Genomic DNA, 20364 nt, shown 5'->3' with positions numbered 1-20364 from the left:
ATTTGTTAACAAGTTCTAGAGGTATCTGGTAAATTGGTAAATTTCTTCATATATATTAATATCCTTCACATATACAGAGAACTCAATAAATCTATAAGAAGAAGATAAATGAAAAACAAATGGGGCAAAGGGTTTAATAGGAAATTAAAGAAATGTACTTTACAGCAATAAAGATTTGTATTTTAATCTATCAGACGAAGATTTAACCTATCCCATAAAAAAAGATTAATCCTTGTTCTCAGCTAGGTTATGGGAAAGTGAGTTGTGAGTTTATATGGCAGTAAAACTTTATATAACCTTTCTATAGGGAATTTTAGTTATATGTATCAAGATTGAAAAGGCTGTGTACCATTTAATTCAGGAGAACCACTTCTAGGAAAGTGGAAACTAAGGAATAAGTGCACAAGTATGCAGAGACATGTATAGAAGGTAGTTCTGAATATGCTGTAATTTGGGGGCTGCCAAGACTACATTCAGTGATTTGCCAGGACTCATGGGATTCTACATGTAGTTGGACTCACAACTAAGTTGTTTTATAACAAAAGGATACATGACAGGATCAGCAAAGGGAAAGACATACAGGTGGAGTTCGGAAAACTCCATGCACAAACTTCCAGTGTTCTCTCCCTCCTATGAAGGAATATACTGAGCGTGTGCTCCTTTTTCCAGCAGCAAAAAATGCGGTATTTCTGTGCAATATTTCTGCCCAGAGAAGCCCATTAAAGATTTGGTGCCCAAGGTTTTCATCGGCTGGTGATGTAGGCACCCTCAGTCTATCTAGCATGTACCAATATTTCAGACTCCCAGAAGGAAAGCACTGTTCACCCTTAACCACATAATTTGTACGAACAATCTAGGCAGGTGAGCCACTCTTGTCATTTAGGGAATGGTTGGCCTGCTAGGTTCCCAGACATCAGACAAGGGCCAACCTTGCAAGTAGTCCCTTCTGAAGATAATAGCCTCACGGTTGCTATGTTAACTTTTTTTTTTTAAAGAATATTTGGTGGGGGGATTATTTATTTATTTATTTGTTTGTTTTATTTTTGACTGTGTTGGGTCTTCGTTGCTGTGTGTGGGCTTTCTCTAGTTGTGGTGAGTGGGGGCTACTCTTGGTTGCAGTGAGTAGGCTTCTCACTGTCATGGCTTCTCTTGTTGTGGAGCACGGGCTTTAGGCACGCAGGCTTCAGTAGTTGCGGCACGTAGGCTCAGTAGTTGTGGCTCATGGACTCTAGAGCACAGGTTCAGTAGTTGTGGTGCACAGGCTTAGTTGCTCTGTGGCATGTGGGATCTTCCCAGAACAGGGCTCAAACCCATGTCCCCTGCATTGGCAGGCAGATTCTTAACCACTGCACCACAAGGCAAGCCCTGTGTTAACTGTTTTCTGTACACACTGTCATAAAAAGATGCAGTTTGCAAAATAGTATAAACACTGTGAACCCATTTTATCTGTTTAAAGTATATTACATAAATATTTGTAGTTCATTTTCATACATCGTATTGCAAAAGTCTGAAAGGATCTATACCAAGCATGTTAATATTGTGGGTTCTCCATCAGTAGTAATATTGTAGTTATGACTTGTTGACATTTCCCTTATAAACTTTTTTTTTTTTTTTTTTTGTGGTACGCGGGCCTCTCACTGTTGTGGCCTCTCCCGTTGCGGAGCACAGGCTCCAGACGCGCAGGCTCAGCGGCCATGGCTTACGGGCCCAGCCTCTCCGCGGCATGTGGGATCTTCCCGGACCGGGGCACGAACCCGTGTCCCCTGCATCGGCAGGCGGACTCTCAACCACTGCGCCACTAGGGAAGCCCTCCGTTATAAACTTTAATTTTGAATTGTTTATGCAGAATAACTGGATTTATGTTGTGTTAGGCTGAAAGTTGACAATTTTGGCTACCATTTGTGGATTTTGACTTAGATTCATTATGCATATCAGAATCTTTTTTTATAAGAGCATGGAAAAACATTTGTTGTAAACTGCTCTTTAACAAAGAATATTTAGTTTTTTTAAACATAAAGTTTGACTGGCAGTTAATAGTGTGAAGCAGATCATATTTGTATTGATTGAAAAATGAAACTTAGAAACTTAGGTTTTAAAATCTAATTTAAAATCTAGTGACAGTGCTTAGCTTACTATTATTTATCATTTGAATCATCTAAATTTAGTGAGAATATTAATTGAGAATGTTTTTCTTTCTAATTTTTATACTCTGTAAATCATGGCCTTAAAAATAATAATGCATAATGAAACAATTCCAACATGAAAAGTGTTTTTTACTTTTGTTACATAAAAATAATTTGAGTGCTTACTTAATATACCTTGAGTGGTTATCTAGTAAATCACTAAATAGATGGTATCACTGAACAAATAATGTTATTATTTTCTGAAGGAATAAAGATTTCCAGTCATTAAACAAAAACTAAATCAAGTGTTCTGTATCAGGAATTCTAAATATACCTTTCTAAGATCGTTTTTATGTGTCATTTTTACCCTGAAAGTTTTAACTAATTGAAGTGATGGTTCAAAATAAATTTTAGAAAACTTAGGATAGCATGGATTCTGTTCCTATAACAGAATCTCAGTGGAATATTTTTCCCAAGACTAATACAAATTTAATCTGATTTTTTTAAGACTTTGTTAGCTTCCATTTAAATGATAGTATAGGGACTTACCTGGAAATCAGGTCCAATGGTTAAGACTCCACCTTCCAATGCAGGGGGTGCGGGTTTGATCCCTGGTGAGGGGTGCACATGCTGCGGGGCGCAGCCAAAAATTTAAAAAAAAAGGAAAAAAAAGATAGTACAAGCATATACTCTTTGGGAGCATTTTTTGTTCTTCAGACAAACAGAAGTGATTTTAATAAGGCTTAATAATATTTAATGGCAAGCTTCTGTTCTATTTTAAAAATCTAGTCTTTTGACCACTTTGACTTTTTAAATACATGACATCTTTACCAAGTACACTGAAGGTCTATTATAGGGAGAACTGGTTGGGAGAAAATAAAAGTTTTGATTGTAAGTCATTCATTTAATTAAAAAACATTGCAAATACTGCATGTTGTTATTTATATAAAATCAGATAAAGGACATTCTTGTCAGGTTCCAAAATTTGTATATACTTTTAGGTCATAAGAGTTAATAGTTTTATTTATTACTTTGTAGATTATGTTATTTATGTGTGAAACAAAGCAGGAAAATATATTGAGAAAGAATTTGTTTATGGAGGAGTTTTTTAATGTGTTACATTTCTTAAATGTAAACATATATTTCTAATGCGTACTTAAGTAATGTTTAAGGAAACCAAAGTAATGCATTGTTGTGCATGTTGGCAGTCAAAAATAAAACCATTTTGGTGGTTAAAAAATATATATATATTGTGGGTTCTTGGTTATCAGGTCCCGTTTTCCTTTTACTTTTTTTACTTTTCTGTCATTTGAATTTTTTATATTATGTATTTTATCATCAGAAAAATGAATCTCATGTAAGGGGAAAACGACCTGTTAGGTAGGTTATCTTTCCCATTTTATGGATACCGAAATGGGGACTTGGACTGTTTTGGTTTGTCCAAGATCATTCAGCTATTAAATGACAGCTGAGACCATTCAAAGGCGTCTTGACTGATGAAAGTGAACTTTGAAAGCTTTAAAGTTAACATGAATAAAATGGATGGTTTGTGGATGTTTCTTTTTAAGGGATGTTTCTGAAGAACATAAGAAACTTTCCTTGGAGGAGGAGACAATGTGGTTAAGAATCCGTTCCTTAACCTTGAGGCTGATCAGTGGACTTCCAAGTCTTAACCATTCTGTTGGGCCAGAGAACTCAGAGAAGACCACTGAGAATGGAGTATCCTCCCGGATTGATATTTTCCGTTTGCTCCTTCAACAGCTGGAGGTGGCCCTGGAGACGGGAAAGCGATTTATTGAGAAGGACATTCAGGTATCATCAGTGCGTATTTACAATCAAAGCTGCAATAATATGTGACTGTCTTTCTGAAAATAGGAATTGGGGATGGGTGAGTAGTAAAGAACAGTATTTTGTCCCACTTTATGGCATCTACAGGAAAAAGACAAACTTTTTAAACTTGGGGAATTGCAGATGCTTCCTCAGTATCCAAATTGGATAGTGAGGAAAAGCAAAATAGCTTTTTTGTGATGGTAAACTTTTTAATACCTGTCAACAAATTAATACAGCGTTTCTGTTTTCACCATAATGATTTGGTTATTATTAGCTTGCTGATCAGTGCTTTGTAACTTAATCATGGAGATAGATTTTTATCCAGTTCCTTGTTTTCTCATTTTGTATTTTATGAATTTAAATTTCAGTGGATTTAAAGAACATTTAAGAACTTTTTTTCCTTTCCAGTATCCTTTCCTTGGTCCTGTACCTACCAGAATGGCTGAATTCTTTAATTCTGGCTGTTCTCAGTGTCAGACCAGCTCTTTTTATCTTGTTAGTGATATTTATGAGCTGGACATCAATGGTTTAGGTAAGTGTATACTTGCATGAGTATGTTTACAGCGTCTTTGTCACTGAAAACTTAGTAAATGCAACAAAATATCTATAACCTCACATATTTGGAAAAATTTGGAGGAGATGGGAGGTGGAAGCTGTTCTGGAATCTCTGGTTTGCTATACAAGAAAGTCCATTAAACAGTTTACAAAATAATGTTTAGAAGCTTAAGTCCATTCCATATTTTTTTTTAATCCGCCCTGCTGCGCCCCCCACACCCCACCCCCGCACCTCTAAATGCTGCTCACTCCCTTTCCCTCATTTTCCCACTTTTGTTTTAAGTCTGTTCCATATTTAAAATCACTTTTTAGGGCCAAAAGTTGAAGAAATCCTTGATTTGTTGAAATATTGTTGGATTTCAAGTTGAATTCTTTTCATTCATTCATTTAAAAATTTTTTTTAAATTGAAGTATAGTTGATTTACAATGTTATGTTAGTTTCTGGTGTACAGCAAAGTGATTCAGTTATACCTGTATATATATACATGTATTTTCATATTCTTTTCCATTCTGGTTTATGATAGGATACTGAATATAGTTCCCTGTGCTATGCAGTAGGACCTTGTTGTTTATCTGTTTTATGTCTAGTAGTTTGTATCTGCTAATCCCAAACTCCTAATTTATCCCTCCCTCATTCCCCTTTGATAACCATAAATTTGTTTTCTATGTCTGTGAGTCTGTTTCTGTTTTATAAATAACTTCATTTGTATCAGATTAAATTCTTTACTTAAAAATGAAGGCCTAGGGACTTCCCTGGTGGTCCAGTGGGTAAGGCTCTGTGCTCCCAATGCAGGGGGCCGGGGTTTGATCCCTGGTTGGGGAACTAGATCCTGCATGCATGCTGCAACTAAGAGTTTGCATGCCACAACTAAGAAGTCTGCATGCTGCAACTAAAGATCCCGCATGCCACAACAAAGACCTGGTGCGGCCAAAATAAATAAATAAATATTTAAAAAAAGAAAGAAGAAGGCCTAAACTTTGTAGAGAAAAGATTTTTTTCTAAGCTGTCAACCCAGCGAGAGTCACAAATACCATATAGGTCATGTTTTTTTGTTTGTGTTTTGTTTTTCACAAGTCATAAGGCTTGTGGATCCTGTCATTTAGAGTATTTGAAACACATAGATTTCTGGTCCTCCTAGAGAATCTTAGGTAGTGCTTTTGGCAGAACAGTAATTAATACCTTTCTTTGCCTTTTTTCTTTCCCTTTCTCTTTCCTTTTCTCCTTTTCCTGTCCTTCATCTTTCTCTCAGTAATGGAATTTAGAGGCCTGTGGGTCTTAAGAGAAAACAAAATGTCCTTGCCTATGCTTCCAGGTATTGGTCTTGCTTCTTTATCTTACTAAAAATTGAATTGAAAGTTTTTCATTGTGTTTCAATTTTAGAGGATACAATGGAGATCCAGGAGCGAGTAGAGAATAGTCTTAAGTCTTTACTAGAACAGTTAAAAGGTAAGTGGTCTTACTGTGGATTCCCATATTGTATCTGATTGTCTGACAATAGCTCATTTTTTCATAGAAACTTGCAAGAGGTTTTGAAAAATAATAATACACACGTTTTTGGTATTTTTAAAGACTTTGTTTCTAACTTTAAAAAGTTTTGATTACAAAAGTAGTAGACACCTATTGTAAAACAGTACACAAGTGGGTATGGTCTTTTCCCCTTTCCCAGCCCCATTCCTGCAGAAGTAAGTAGGTACGTGCTGTTGGCACTTTGCAGTCTGTATTTCCACATACCACCTAAACAGTCATATGTGTGTGTATGGAAATACATAGTAGTGATTTTTTAAAAACATATATGAAAAGGTATAATACATGCTTTTCTGGCTTTAATTATTTGTTATCTTGGACATTTTACCATGTCAGTTATATACACACCCCATTTGTTTTAAGGGCTGCATAATATTCCACAGTATTGTATCAGTGTACCAGATTTATTTATATGCTCTGAGTACATAATATATTATGCATAACAATGATGACATAAATATCTTGGGACACAATTGTTTGGGTACTTATTTGAGTATTTCCTTGGGGTTAAATTCCTAGCAATGAAATTATTTGGTAAAGAATATACATATGCATTTTCTTTTAACTCTCTCAAATACTTAAAAAAATTATTATTATTTTATTTAACTATAGTTGATTTACAATACTGTGTTAGTTTCAGGTGTACAGCTTCAGATTCTTTTCCATTATAGATTATTGTGCATTTTAAATCTATAAGCGTCTTTCTTTTTAGGAGCCTAAAAAGTCTTTTATTTTGTTGCTCAAATGAAGACTGAGAATTAAAAGATGATCAGGATTATGAGAATAAAACCTGGTACTTGTTAGGAAGGTGCATTTCTACCATGCACATTGGTCTTTTAGTCTATAATGGCACAAGTTCTTTTAAACCACCCACTTGAAGTCTTATTTTTATTGTGCCAATGGCCTATCTCTGGAAAGGCGTAGCTGGTGTTTATTTATTTTTTAAACAGTTATCCCATATTTTATTTTATTTATTTTTTTAAAATTATTTATTTATTTATTTGGTTGCGCTGGGTCTTAGTTGTGGCAGGCAGCCTCCTTAGTTGCGGCTCACAGGCTCCTTAGTTGCAGCACGTGGGCTTCCTTAGTTGTGGCATGTGAACTCTTAATTGCTGCGTGCATGTGGGATCTAGTTCCCTGACCATGGATTAACCCAGGCCACCTGCACTGGAAGTGTGGAGTCTTAACCACTGGACCACCAGGGAAGTCCCCGTAGCTGGTGTTTAGACCCTAGAATATATAATTTATAAGTCTGCCTTTTATGTTTTGAAGACAATAGAGCAGTAGTTGTGTGACTTTTTAAAGAGCTTAAAATAGGACTTCCCTGGTGGCACAGTGGTTGGGAGTCTGCCTGCCAATGCAGGGGACACAGGTTCAAGCCCTGGTCCAGGAAGATCCCACATGCTGCGGAGCAGCTAAGTCCATGAGCCACAACTGCTGAGCCTGCGCTCTAGGGCCCACGAGCCACAACTGCTGAGCCCACGTGCCACAACTACTGAAACCCGTGCGCCTAGAGCCTGTGCTCCACTACAAGAGAAGCCACTGCAATGAGAAGCCTGCGCACTGCAACGAAGAGTAGTCCCCGCTCGCCACAACTAGAGAAAGCCTGAGGGCAGCAACAAAGACCCAATGCAGCCAAAAACAATAAATAAATAAAATAAAATAAAATAAAGAGCTTAAAACAGATATTCTTTGGTGTTTGTTTCATTGGGGTGGGGGAGCTTTCTGGGTTAAGTCTTTATATTTGCTTATTCTTTATTAGATTGTGCATTGTGTTCCTAAAAATAACATTGAAATAAAAGCTGAATAAAACCATAAACTATTTTTCTGTTTTCAGATGTCTTTAGTAAATGTAAAGGTGATCTCTTAGAAGTTAAAGATGGTAACTTGAAAACACATCCTACTCTTTTAGAAAATCTAGTCTTCTTGGTTGAGGTATGTTTTTGTTCTCTTTGTGAAAAACTCAGTTTTCCTTAATTGTATGCAGGATTAATTTTTCAAAAATGAACAGGTAATAGGCACCTTATGCCTGTAATTTAACCCTTCACTCCCACCTTTTGTTAATTGAAAAGCAATTTCAGTTTTCTGAACTAATTCCTTCCAAGGGTATCAGGAGAATTTCATTCATAATGTTAGGGTAAAACTTCTTGAAATTTGCTTTACAAATCTTTAAAGATTCCTCAGATTCACTGCAAATCTAGCTCTCTTCTGTTCATTTTCCTTTTTGACTCAACTATTATGTAGTTTAAGTTAATTCTGCCAGCTTTCTAAATTTGTTGCTGCTGTTCACTAATTGCTGAGATTCTGCATTATGAAAGAGAATCCAGGAGCTGATGTAGCAAAACACTTTTTTTCTTTTAGCCAGAGAGAGAAAGAAGGATCACAAGCACTCATAATCCATTATCTTTTTTCCGTTTATTTTGTCACATGTTTATTTACTTTCTTTTTCTACTAGTCTGTAAGCTTCCTGAAGGCAATATTCTCTGTTTTGGTGACATTTTAAGTGCCTAAGAGATACTTAATGAGTGAATGAGAAATAATTGCGTGTATATATGTACATGAATACACTGTAGCATAGGTGAAGACGTGTAAACACCTAACTTAATTCAAAGGAGAATATGTGCTGACCAACTGGGGAGGTTTCTTCATACACAATTTAAGGTTTGCAGGTGAGGCAGTATCTTACCTGGATGGAGAGGTGGGTGGGGAGAGGCATATTTTACAGAACCTTTGGATTCCATACCTAGGAATTTGGACTTTTCACTTCAGTGAAAAGGATGTTAATGGGTCCCCATCTCCTGCAAGGAAGTGAAAGAAAATTGGGCTGAGTAGAGCAGGTGTCCTGAACCACCGGGCCACGGACTGTTAACCAGTCTGTTAACAGACTGTTAGGAACTGGGCCGTACAGCAGGAGGTGAGCAGCAGGTGAGCGAAGCTTCGTCTGTGTTTACAACTGCTCCCCATCACTTGCATTACCGCCTGAGCTCTGCCTCCTGTCAGATCAGCAGCGGCATTAGATTCTCATAGGATCGCGAACCCTACTGTGAACTATAGGATCTAAGTTGCGTGCTCCGCATGAGAATCTAAATGCCTGATGATCTGAGGTGGAGCTGAGGCAGTGATACTAGCACTGGGGAGTGGCTGCAAATACAGATTATCATGAGCAGAGAGGTTTGACTGCACAGAGACCATAATAAATCAGTTGCTTGCAGACTCATATCAAAACCCTATCAGTGAGTGGCAAGTGAACAAACAAGCTCAGGGTTCCCACTGGTTCTGCATTATGGTGAGTTGTATAATTATTTCATTATATATTACAGTGTTATTGTAATAGAAATAAAGTGCACAATAAACGTAATGAGCCTGAATCATCACCAAACCATCCCCCCCGTCCATGGAAAAATTGTCTTCCACGAAACCAGTCCCTGGTGCCAAAAAGGTTGGGGACCACTGGAGTAGAGGATGAGTTTAGAGCTGGGAGAGCCAGAAGAAAGAATAAAGACAGTATTCTGAGTGGGAGATGAAGAAGACCTGGATCAGTGTGGTGATTGTAGAAATTAGAGAGTGGAGAGTTACAAGAGAACTTGAAGAGATTTGCATAGAAGAGCTGTTTGCATAGAATTTGTATAGTTCATAATCTTTGTTCTTGATAGATATCTTGAGTGTAATCCTTATTGATGAATTTGCAATTTTTCCTCTTTCAGACTATTTCTATTATCCTTTGGGTGTCCAGTTACTGTGAGAGTGTCCTGCGACCATACAAATTAAATTTACAGAAAAAGAAGAAGAAGAAAAAAGAAACCAGCATCATCATGGTAATAACAGAGAAAACACAAGTAACAATCTGGCTGCATGCTGCCTTTTCTTTTCACTGTTTTCCTGCATTTTGTAAGAGATCATAGGACCCAATATGCATCCCTTTTCTCTCCCCAGCTTTTAAAAAAAAATATACACCTGCAGAAAAGCTGAAAGACTAGTATAATGACACCCAGACATCCTTACCTAGATTCACCACTTGTTAACAATTTGCCACATTGGCTTTATCTCCCTCCCCTCCCCCTCCCCCTCCCCTCCCCCTCCCCTCCCCTCCCCTCCCCCTCCCCCTCTCTCCTCTCTCCTCTCTCTCTCTCTCTCTCTCTCTCTCTCTCTCTCTCTCTCTCTCTCTCTCTCTCTCTCTCTCTCTCTCTCTCTCTCTCTCTCATTCTCTACCTCCCCCACCCACATTTGTTGAACCATTTGAAAGAAAAGTACAGACTGTGATACTTAACACACCAGGGTAGAACAGGGGCAGTCTCCTACAAAACCATAATACTCAAGATATTTTTATACTCAAGATATTTAATATTGATACAATAATATTATAATGTCCATATTAACCTTTTCCTTGTTATCCCAGTTACATCCTGTATAGTCTTTATCAAAATACTAGAATCCTACTAAGGATCTGACACAGCTTTTAGTTGTCATTTCTCTGTACCTTTCTTTCATCAAGCGTACTTCCTTAGCTTTTGTTTGTCTTTATTATTGAAAAGTCTAGCAAGGTTTTTGGTAGACTATCCCACAGTCTGGATTTGGCTAATTGTTTCCATAGATTTAGGTTAAACATAGATGCTGTGTCCTTTTTAGCAATTAAATTAGGAGGCACTAATGTTGTTATGTCCCATTATTGATAATTTCAGGTTTAATTATTTGATAAAGGAAGTGTCTGCCGGATTTCTTTATTGTAAGAGTGTCTTTCCTCCCCATGTAATTAATCTGTGAGATGATGCTTTGAGACTCTGAATATTCTGTTCCCCACCAGCCTTTCACCCACTGGTTTTAACATCCATTGTTAGTCTAACTTGCATGAATCATTTATTTCTTTGGTGGTTCCACAATGGTGATTTAAAAAAATTCTACCAATCATTTATCATTTATTAACTGGCATTCTGTAAAAATAGAGCTGTATATTTTTAATATCACTATTTTAGTATCACTGTGGACTCATTCTTTTTTAAATTTACCTTGTAAACCATTATCATCATTTTCTTTTGGATGCACAGATTTGGCTAATGGGAGCCACTTTAAGCTGGTTCCCGTCCTTGAACATTGGTCTTTGAGCCCTTTCTGTCTGAAACAACAAAAATGCTCCAAGCACTTTGTACTCACCCACTGAACTGAAATCAGTCATTTTTTTCAATGAACCCTGGTTCCTTTATGGGGAATGGTATTCAAAATACCAAGATCTAGTTGTTAGGTATACTAATTGCTATTAGAGTTTTACTGTTTCTAGTTAATGGCCATGAAGAGAGACAGGAAATTTATTTACACACACACACACACACACACACACACACACACACACACAGAGTTTTAAATAATTAATTCTTACTGATACCTCCAGTTTTAGTCCAATATCAGTGTTCTTCCTTCCATTCCTTCCCTCATTCCATATTTGTAGTTTTCTTTTCAGAGTAAGAACCATGGTTCCCAACAGCATCAATATATTTATTCATTTGCTGTTTTACAATAAATACTAAATAGTTTTGGAATTAGTACATTGGTTCCACTACCAGTTCCAATAACAAACCCACTAAATAAAGTTCAAATTTTTGCATTTCTTTTTTGTCCTTAGAATATGTTCCAGTGAATGTAGACAGTTGAGGTACTCTGTAAAAGCACTGGAATTAAAAACTCAGATTATATTAGTGTGATGTAAATAAGATTCATCTATTTCTGTTTGTATTCAATTTTGGAGTTTCCTCCCATCTTAATTGATTTAATTTTTGCATGTGTAAAACATTAACATAATTTATATCCTTTTCATAAGGAAAGATGTTTAGGATTTATTCTCTAATGGCATGCTGTTTTGTTAATGTTCGAATTTATCTTATTATTAATGGAAGATTTTTGTTCACTGTAGGAATATAGTAACATTGTCGTTTGAAAATGTTGATGGATTTATTAGTAATATTAACTTCCTGCACAATTCAGTAACAATTTTAGATTTGACACTTGTCCTGAGTGTTGCCATTCATTCATTTCTCTCCTTCACTTTGTTCAAGATAATTTAACAGACCATGAGTGCAGTTTGAAAGAATTGATCAGAGTTGTGTGATTACTTTCTCTTCTAATGAAAACCTACACTCCTAGTACTTGTCAATAGCTTTTGGTATTTGAATTTTGTGAGAGTTTTTGTAGTTATTGCTTTTCTAATTTCCAAAAATGAGAATAGCCGCCTATTTTTCTGATTGTCAATGTAACCTAAATATATGAATAAAGTGAAGATCACCCGTTTTCCCAGCAAACAGAGATAGCCACTGCATACAAACCAGAATCATGCTCTGTAGAAAGTTCTGCAACTTTGCTATTTGTTTTTGTTTTCACTTAATAGGGTATCTTAGACATCTCTTCATTTCAGCAAATATAGATGTATCTCATTACTTTTAATGGTTATGTACTATCCTGTTATATTAATATATCATAACTTATTCCCATTGTTGAATGTTTAGTTCTGATTTTCTTTTAATATTATAAATAGTGCTGCTATTAAAATATGGACAGGGCTTCCCTGGTGGCGCAGTGGTTGAGAGTCCGCCTGCCGATGCAGGGGGGCGAGTTTGTGCCCCAGTCCAGGGGGATCCCACGTGCCGCGGAGCGGCTGGGCCTGTGAGCCATGGCTGCTGAGCCTGCGCGTCCAGAGCCTGTGCTCTGCAGCGGGAGAGGCCCGCGTACCGCAAAAAAAAAAAAAAAAAAAAAGGACAAACACAAGATGAATTTATAATATGATTTCCTTAGGCTATCTCTTAGATCTGACATTACTATGTATACAGGTTTCCCTGCTATCCAGAAGTATAGCATTCCTTTGAAACCTTTCGTAAGCCCAGGTGGCGTAAAGGGAAGAAGCAATTACCTTAGGACAATGGATGCACAAAGTAAATTGAGATAAAGCACAGATGCTTACAGACATAGTTCACCGCTGTGGCGGCTTGATGTTGAGTGGCACTTCCGGTGCCACTCTTGCTGCTAAGGGTGTGCGCTGCTTCTGTAACAGCTTGCTGCAAACGCTTTTCGCCGCCTTTTTCCTGTGAAAGCAAAAATCCTCTTTGGATTTCTTTTGGTTAGCCAAAACAGGTACTAATGTAGGTCTTTCGTGAAAGCTAAGTGGCGTGAAGCGAACTTTCAAAAAGCTGGAGTTACCTGTTTTTACATTCCCCAGTGGTGTGGTGTGTCTGTATCCTTACCCATTTGATAGGCAAACATTGGTACTCTCCTTTTTCCAATATGCGTTAAAAAAATTGTATTGATGTTGCACCTTCAAAGAAGACTTCTTGAGTGTAAAGCTGGCCTTAACTAGTTGATTGGCTAGGTTTCTTGTGTTTATCTGTTTTTTAAATTGTATCACTGCTGGGATTTCTTTGATATTGTTTCTGTCTTTGCCCAAGTTTCCTATTGTGGTGGTAGTATTTTTTCCATTGATATGTTTTGAGCTATTAGACTCTTAACATAGTAGTGTTAACACAATCCTTTTTCATATATGATGCAGTTTTTTTCAGTTTGACATGTCTTTTAACTTGAGTGATTTTTTTGTCAGTATAGTAGTTTTTAAAAAATAAGATTTTTTGTCATGCCTAACTCCTTTGAATTAATGCTTAGATCATTGGTTTTATGGTTTTATCCTTTTTCTAATGGGATTTGGACTCCAAATTTGCTGCTAATCACCACTTTATGTTTATCCCACAAATTTGGTACTTCATATCTTCATCTGACATAGCAAACATTTTTTTCTAATACTTCTTGTGATTTATTCTTTGACCATTGTTTTGTTTAGGTGCTATTCAATAATTTCCAAATGTATGGTGATTAAAAAATTTTTTTTAGTTCTTGTATAATTTTTAAAGGTTACTTTCCATTTACAGATATTACAAAATATTGGCTATATGCCCCATGTTGTACAATACGTCATTGAGCCTATCTTAACCCAGTAGTTTGTACCTCCCACTCCCCCACCCACCTATTGCCCCTCCCCCAAGATTTTTTTTTAACAGTTCTTAGGTTAGTATTATGTTTAGAAAGACCTTTTCAATTTATGATCGCAAAAGCCACTACCTAAATCCTCTTCTGGTGCGTCGATGGATTTTTTTAAAAAATTTATTTAAATCTGTCTGGAATTTATTTTGTTATTTATTATTTTATTTATTTTATATTTCACAATATGTCTAGCTAGCTATTCAGTACCATTCATCCACTTGAAAACCACTGTTTTGAAAGGTAACCATTTAAATTCCTTTATATTCTTTGCTCTATCTTGGGATTTGTGTTCTTTCAGTCTTTGTCAATTTACTTATATGCCAGTCCCATCGGGATTTGATGTAACTTTATAATATACTCTAATATCTATTAGGGCAAGTTCCCCTTAACGGCTCTTTTTCAGAATTTTCTTGATTGTTGTCACCCATCATTTTTTCCATTAGAATTTAGAATTTCTGTTTCTGTTATTAACATTAGAGGAAATCTCAAAGACATAAAGAGAAGAAATGAAGACTTGGTTCTTCTCATCTCCTTTAGTGTTCTAGGAGATTCCCAACCTGAAGTTGAATAATGACCAACTAAGATTTTTTATTTGTTTTTTCACCTCTACTTCCCCAGATTGAAATAAAACCACACTGAAAAAAAGTCATCATTACTGAGTTAGTATTTGGTGGCTATTAAATTTACCTTGGTTTGAGAGACTCTCTTAATATCCAAAACTATATCTATCCTTGTTACTATTTTTTTTTGCGGGGACTACACCACACACCATGTGGGATCTTATTTCCCCAACCAGGGATTGAACCCGTGCCCCCTGCTGTGGAAGTGCAGAATCTTAACCACTGGATCTCCAGGGAAGTCCCATCCTGTTACTATTAATAGAATTAAGTAATGCTATAGCATGAAATTAGTATATCTTATGTGATATAGCATGGGAGAAATACGTTTGATAATCTTTCAACTTTTTAAAAATCTTTTTTTCCAGCCACCTGTCTTTACCAGTTTCCAAGACTATGTTACTGGGCTTCAGACTTTAATTTCGAATGTTGTGGATCATATTAAAGGACTTGAAACACATCTAATTGCACTTAAACTTGAAGAACTTATTTTAGAAGACACTTCCCTCTCACTGGTAAGAGACTGTATGGTAAGAGACTATAGTTGATCAGCAATAAGTTATATATAGATATTCAAGTGTTCTTATTGTTATCACAGGGACAAGTTAATTTTTAATTCATTATTCTCTCCTTATGGGAATTGTGATTAGAAGGTGCCTGGCACTGGTTTTTTGCTGTGGTCTTGGTGGTGGTGGTGTCTCCTCTCCCTTCATCCCCCCTCCCGCTTTCCACCTTTGAATACATTTTTGGGGGTGTTCTTTTACTATGAAAACAACTGATGAATTGTTGAAGAGTAGAATTAGTATTGTCCCTGTTTTGAGCACCATAGGAAACCAGCCATACTTTTGAGATTCAGGGACAATCTCCTTGACTGAGAACTTACCTGCTGTTGGATTGGCTGGTTTCTTTGCCAGCCCAGCAGTTATCACATGGAAAAGGAAAGATGCTGGACATCAGAACTAATTATGTCAGTAATAATGAGGCCAGAGCAAGCCAGCCAAAAAGGAATGGAAACAAGTATGGAATAAAAGGTACTAGTCAGTTTTCTCCTGATCATTATTTTAGGCTGGTTTCTTAAAATTCTGCTAGCAAAATCCCTGATAAAGTCTCACTTTTAAAAATGTGGATTCTTGGGCTTCCCTGGTGGCGCAGTGGTTGAGGGTCCGCCTGCTGATGCAGGGGACGCGGGTTCATGCCCCAGTCTGGGAGGATCCCACATGCCGTGGAGTGACTAGGCCCGTGAGCCATGGCCGCCAAGCCTGCGCGTCCGGAGCCTGTGCTCCGCAACCGGAGTGGCCACAACAGTGAGAGGCCCGCGTACCAAAAAAAAAAAAAAAAAGTGGATTCTTTTAAAAAAGTTAATTAAATAAAACAAACAAATGGTGTCAGGTGAGTTAACATGCACCAGCTTGGAGTAGGTTTAGGATTTTGATAGGAGCCAGAAGAGCAATGGTGGAGCCACCTGATTCTGGCTAGTTGTTCCAGTGATGAAACTCCGATCATGAGGAAATGCTTTCCTTGAGTAGTTTGACCTAAGCCTCTGCTGATGAGGAAGCTCATCCAGCAATCTGAGGGCAGGCATCATCCTAGCCTAAGACCTCCACCCAGGCCCTTCTAGGGAAGGGAGTGAATGGAATCTTGCTTGGCACACCAGCTTTAAAAGGTTGTAAGCCCCTCTTTTGTAAAATGTCAACATGTTAGAGCTTTGAAAAAAGGGCTTACTGTGGGAAAGGGCTCAGAGCATTTAACATTTCCAAAGACTGATTAAAGAAAGCAGACAAGTGTTGGCTAGAAGTTTGGTTTTAGCCAGTTAAGCTATATATTCAACTGCTTTCTTATGTGCACTAGAATGAATATAGACATCAGTGGTAATTAGAGGTACTGATTGATGGATTATTAATTCTTTAGTATTTTTGTCTTCCTTTTTTTAAGCCTTACATTGTTTTAAAAAGTAAAATAAGTACATGGTAAAAAAAAAATTCAGAGTAAAGAAAGAAAATCCAGTGAATTGCCTCCTTTCCATTCTAACCCATTCCCTAGTTCCCTTTTTAGAAGGAACTGCTGTTATCAATGATTTCTTGTGTAATCTTCCTGAGTTAGAGAACCCATTTACAAGTACGTTATGACCGTGCCCCTCCCCCCCATCTTGCCTTTAAACACAAATGATAGCGTATTATACATATTGTTTAGTCTCTTGTTTTTCTGTTTAGTCTCTAGGAGATCGTTACATATAAGTAACTTATCTACCTTGTTCCTTTTAACTGCTCTGTAGTGTTTCACTGTTTCTCTACAGACAAAAATGTATGCTTGTTACAAGAGAATTAGAAAATAGAGAGTAGCACCTCCCAGTCCCACCATCCAGAACCACCTCCACCTCTCCCTCTTCTCTATCACCTTTAAACACATTTGTGTCTGCCATTAGCCTTTATGACTTCCAGGTACTTGGTTACCCAGTAAAGGCCTAGTAATTAAATCCTTGTGAAACAGGTACATCCCAGGCAGGAATCTGCCTTCCGCCCCCACATGCATGTCAATAGGTCTTTGCTAGTCCTTTTGGACCCCTTTTACCTATAAAGAGATCTGGTAATTCATAGTAGTAGATTTGGAGCTGTTTAACTTTTGACTTTTTAGATTAAATGCAAACTCATTCTGTGCTCTAAACTCCCATCCCCTTTTGTGAATAGTATAGAAAAGTAAGAACTCGAAATTATAGTACCTATTTTTTAAAATCTTAAGGATTGCACACTTGGATAGATGTCACATTGCTTCATGTGGTTGGGCTTTGCCGGACATCTTTGAGATTTTCAATAAGTAGATATAAATTTATTGAGCTCACTATTGTTGGGCTTAAAGCTTGTAGAAATATAATGATCAAAGACCTACTGTAGAGAGTCTGGCTGTAGAGCGATGCATACAAATTACTAAATGGAGATACGATATAGGCACAGAAATCTGAGTGAGTCAAAAAGAGTCTCACTGGAAAGGGGACATCTGAGGATTAATAAATTTTCACCAGGCAGACAGGAATGGAGGAAAGGAATCCCAAGCAGGAGGAGGCACAGACAACAGCACAGAGGCAGGAAAGTGAATTGTGTGGTGCACCATGAGTCATTTGGCAGAGCCAGAGCCCATGGTGATTTCGGACGCAGGCAGTAGTAAGCGGCAGCTTGCATCAAGCAGCAGTGAGCAGTAGTAGGAAGCAAGATCTTAGTTCCCAGACTGGGAGTCCTAACCACTGGACCAGAGGGGCCAGCAGCTAGGGCCTGGGTCCCTAGTCCTTACATGCCTTGGCAAGAAAGAATTCAGGCAAGGAGGCAGAAGGTAAAGAAAAGTAAAAAGTTTATTGGAAAAGCAAAGTACATGCGGAAAGATGCACGGGCAAACTCAGAGAGTAGCGCCTTTGGGAAGTTTAAATCCTTTATAAGGTGTCAGTCTTCCGGGTCTTTGTCTTCTTTTTGGCCAGTTGTATTGTTTTGACCCCAGGGCTAATTTGTTTCTGGACCCTCCCCTGGGTGCGCACGCACCTCTAAGTTAAGATGGATCCCACTGCAAAGGCCTCTGGGAGGAGATGGCAGGACTTACTATGGTCTGGCATCTCCTGCCTTTTTGACGGTGTGTAGGCTTTTGCACATGCGTAGTGTTTCCCTTGCCCCAAGGATGGGAGGTGTGTGACCTCTGGATCATTTAATAGGGTTTAGTCCCAGTCTGTCCCTGCCATAAAAATGCCCAGTGTCCGGTTATTTACCCTGTTCCTGTTTCTTTTGTTTTTTTGTTTTTTTTGCGGTACGCGGGCCTCTCACTGCTGTAACCCCTCCCGTTGCGGAGCACAGGCTCCGGACACGCAGGCTCAGCGGCCATGGCTCACGGGCCCAGCCGCTCCGCGGCATGTGGGATCTTCCCGGACTGGGGCACAAACCCGTATCCCCTGCATCCGCAGGCGGACTCTCAACCACTGCGCCACCAGGGAAGCCCCTGTTGCTGGTTTTTATATTGAGGTGCACATCTCGAAATATAGACAGGAGTCTAGTCATAAACATGTAGTCCTGGAGCCCGTTTGTCTCTTGCTTCAGGAAATGTAAATAGGGACTGGTAATGAATGTCCAGCCTGGAGCTCATCTTCTCCTCATCCCATGAGGTGTGAACAGGAGGCCAGTTGTAAATGCCTAGCCTGGAGCCCATCTATCTCCTGCCTCAGTGTTATGTGGGAAGGACTGTTGGATACAAAGGTGACAGGCATAGTAGCCCTGCTGTTGTCAAGAGGATTGAGTGGTTGTTCTTGTTGAAAGATCTGTCTGCCTCCTGAAATGAGGAATAAGATTTCTCATTTTGATTATTCTAGAGGTTATCCTTAACTCTGGGCTACTTGCTAGATTTTCCAAGCCCTGGTTCTGTCTTCATCTTTTGACCTTGGGAAAGTCGCTTAACCTCTTTGGGCCTCAATTTCTTTATTTGGAAAATGGAAATCATAATAATGTTAATGCAAGCTCGCATGCCCAGTGCACAGTGAGCCCAAACAAACTGAAACATTGGAGTTTGGAGTAGAGAAAGGTTTATTGCAAGACCATGCAAGGAGACGGGTGGCTCATGCCCTAAAAGCCCAGAACTCCCTGAAGGGTTTCAGCAAAGCATTTTTAAAAGCCAGGTGAGGGAGGAGGGTCGCAGGGTGTGTGATCAGATCGTGCACAGTTCTCTGATTGGCTGATGATGGGGGAACAGGGTGGTGTCACAGGGGTTAACTTTATCAGTCCTTAGGCTCCAGGAGGCCTGGGGCTTATGTGCTCATGGTCATCAAGTAGTTAACATCTTCCATTTGGTGGGGGGATTGATTTCACATCTGCAAAACAACTCAGGAAATTTGCATCAAATACTATTATCTAGGTACTTCAGAGAAGAGCTAAAGCAGAGGATATGGGGGAAGGCCTGTCCCAGGAAGGCCCCATAGTGTCCTGCTCAGATAAAATAATACCTACTTCATAGGGTTATAGTGAAGATTAAACAAAACAATAATGGCTGTATATTGCCTTATTTTGTTAAAGTCATGATACATATAACATACTGAGCAGCACGGGCCACCAAATATTGGATCCATGTAGTGCTTAGTACTTTCTTTTGGGTTAAAAAAAAAAAAAGAAAAAAAAACAACTTCAGTTCCATTTACATTAGGTTCACTTTTTTCTTTCCTTCCTTTCTTTCTAAACTTGAAACACTATGAACAAGGCCTCTGGAGTACTACCTCTAGTCCTGGTCCCCTTTCCTCTTCCCTAGCGGTATCCACTGAAACTGGTTGTATGCCAAGACACCCTCCCCTCCTTATTAAAATATTTATTTATTTTGGTTGCACCAGGTCTTTGTTGCAGCATGTGGGATCTTTTAGTTGCAGCATGTGGGCTCATAGTTGTGGCATTTGAACTCTTAGTTGTGGCATGCATGTGGGATCTAGTTCCCAACTAGGGATTGAACCTGGGCCACCTGCATTGGGAGCGTGGAGTCTTAGCCACTGGACCACCAGGGAAGTGTCCTCCTCCCCACCCTTTTTTAAAAATCCATCTGGTCTTAATGTAACTTTATAATGTACTCTAACATCTGTTAGGTTTTTTTAAAGTAAATTATATACACTTTATTTTATTCAGAAGCATAAATTCAACCAATGAGTTCTTCACTCAACCAATATTCAAGAGTTCTGTTCAGGCTACTGCATCTAGGT

At 38.3% G+C, this 20364-nt stretch overlaps 1 protein-coding gene across 3 annotated transcripts in view; it reads left to right on the top strand.

Annotated features, from left to right (window-relative positions):
* NAA25 (N-alpha-acetyltransferase 25, NatB auxiliary subunit) overlaps positions 1–20364 on the top strand; it is a 73807-nt gene that overhangs the window by 49377 nt on the left and 4066 nt on the right. For all 3 annotated transcript variants that reach the window (XM_082853463.1, XM_082853461.1, XM_082853462.1), the window contains 6 exons: positions 3692–3935; positions 4362–4485; positions 5890–5955; positions 7871–7968; positions 9738–9848; positions 15029–15175. In XM_082853463.1, coding sequence (XP_082709589.1) covers positions 3692–3935; positions 4362–4485; positions 5890–5955; positions 7871–7968; positions 9738–9848; positions 15029–15175 — 790 coding nt within the window. The remainder of the gene's footprint in view (positions 1–3691; positions 3936–4361; positions 4486–5889; positions 5956–7870; positions 7969–9737; positions 9849–15028; positions 15176–20364) is intronic.

This window comes from Leucopleurus acutus, assembly GCF_964270905.1.
Source record: "Leucopleurus acutus genome assembly, chromosome: 13".
In the NCBI taxonomy this organism is placed as follows: Eukaryota; Metazoa; Chordata; class Mammalia; order Artiodactyla; family Delphinidae; genus Leucopleurus; species Leucopleurus acutus.
Note: the sequence above shows the minus strand (reverse complement) of the source record. Positions and strands in the feature narration are given on the sequence as shown.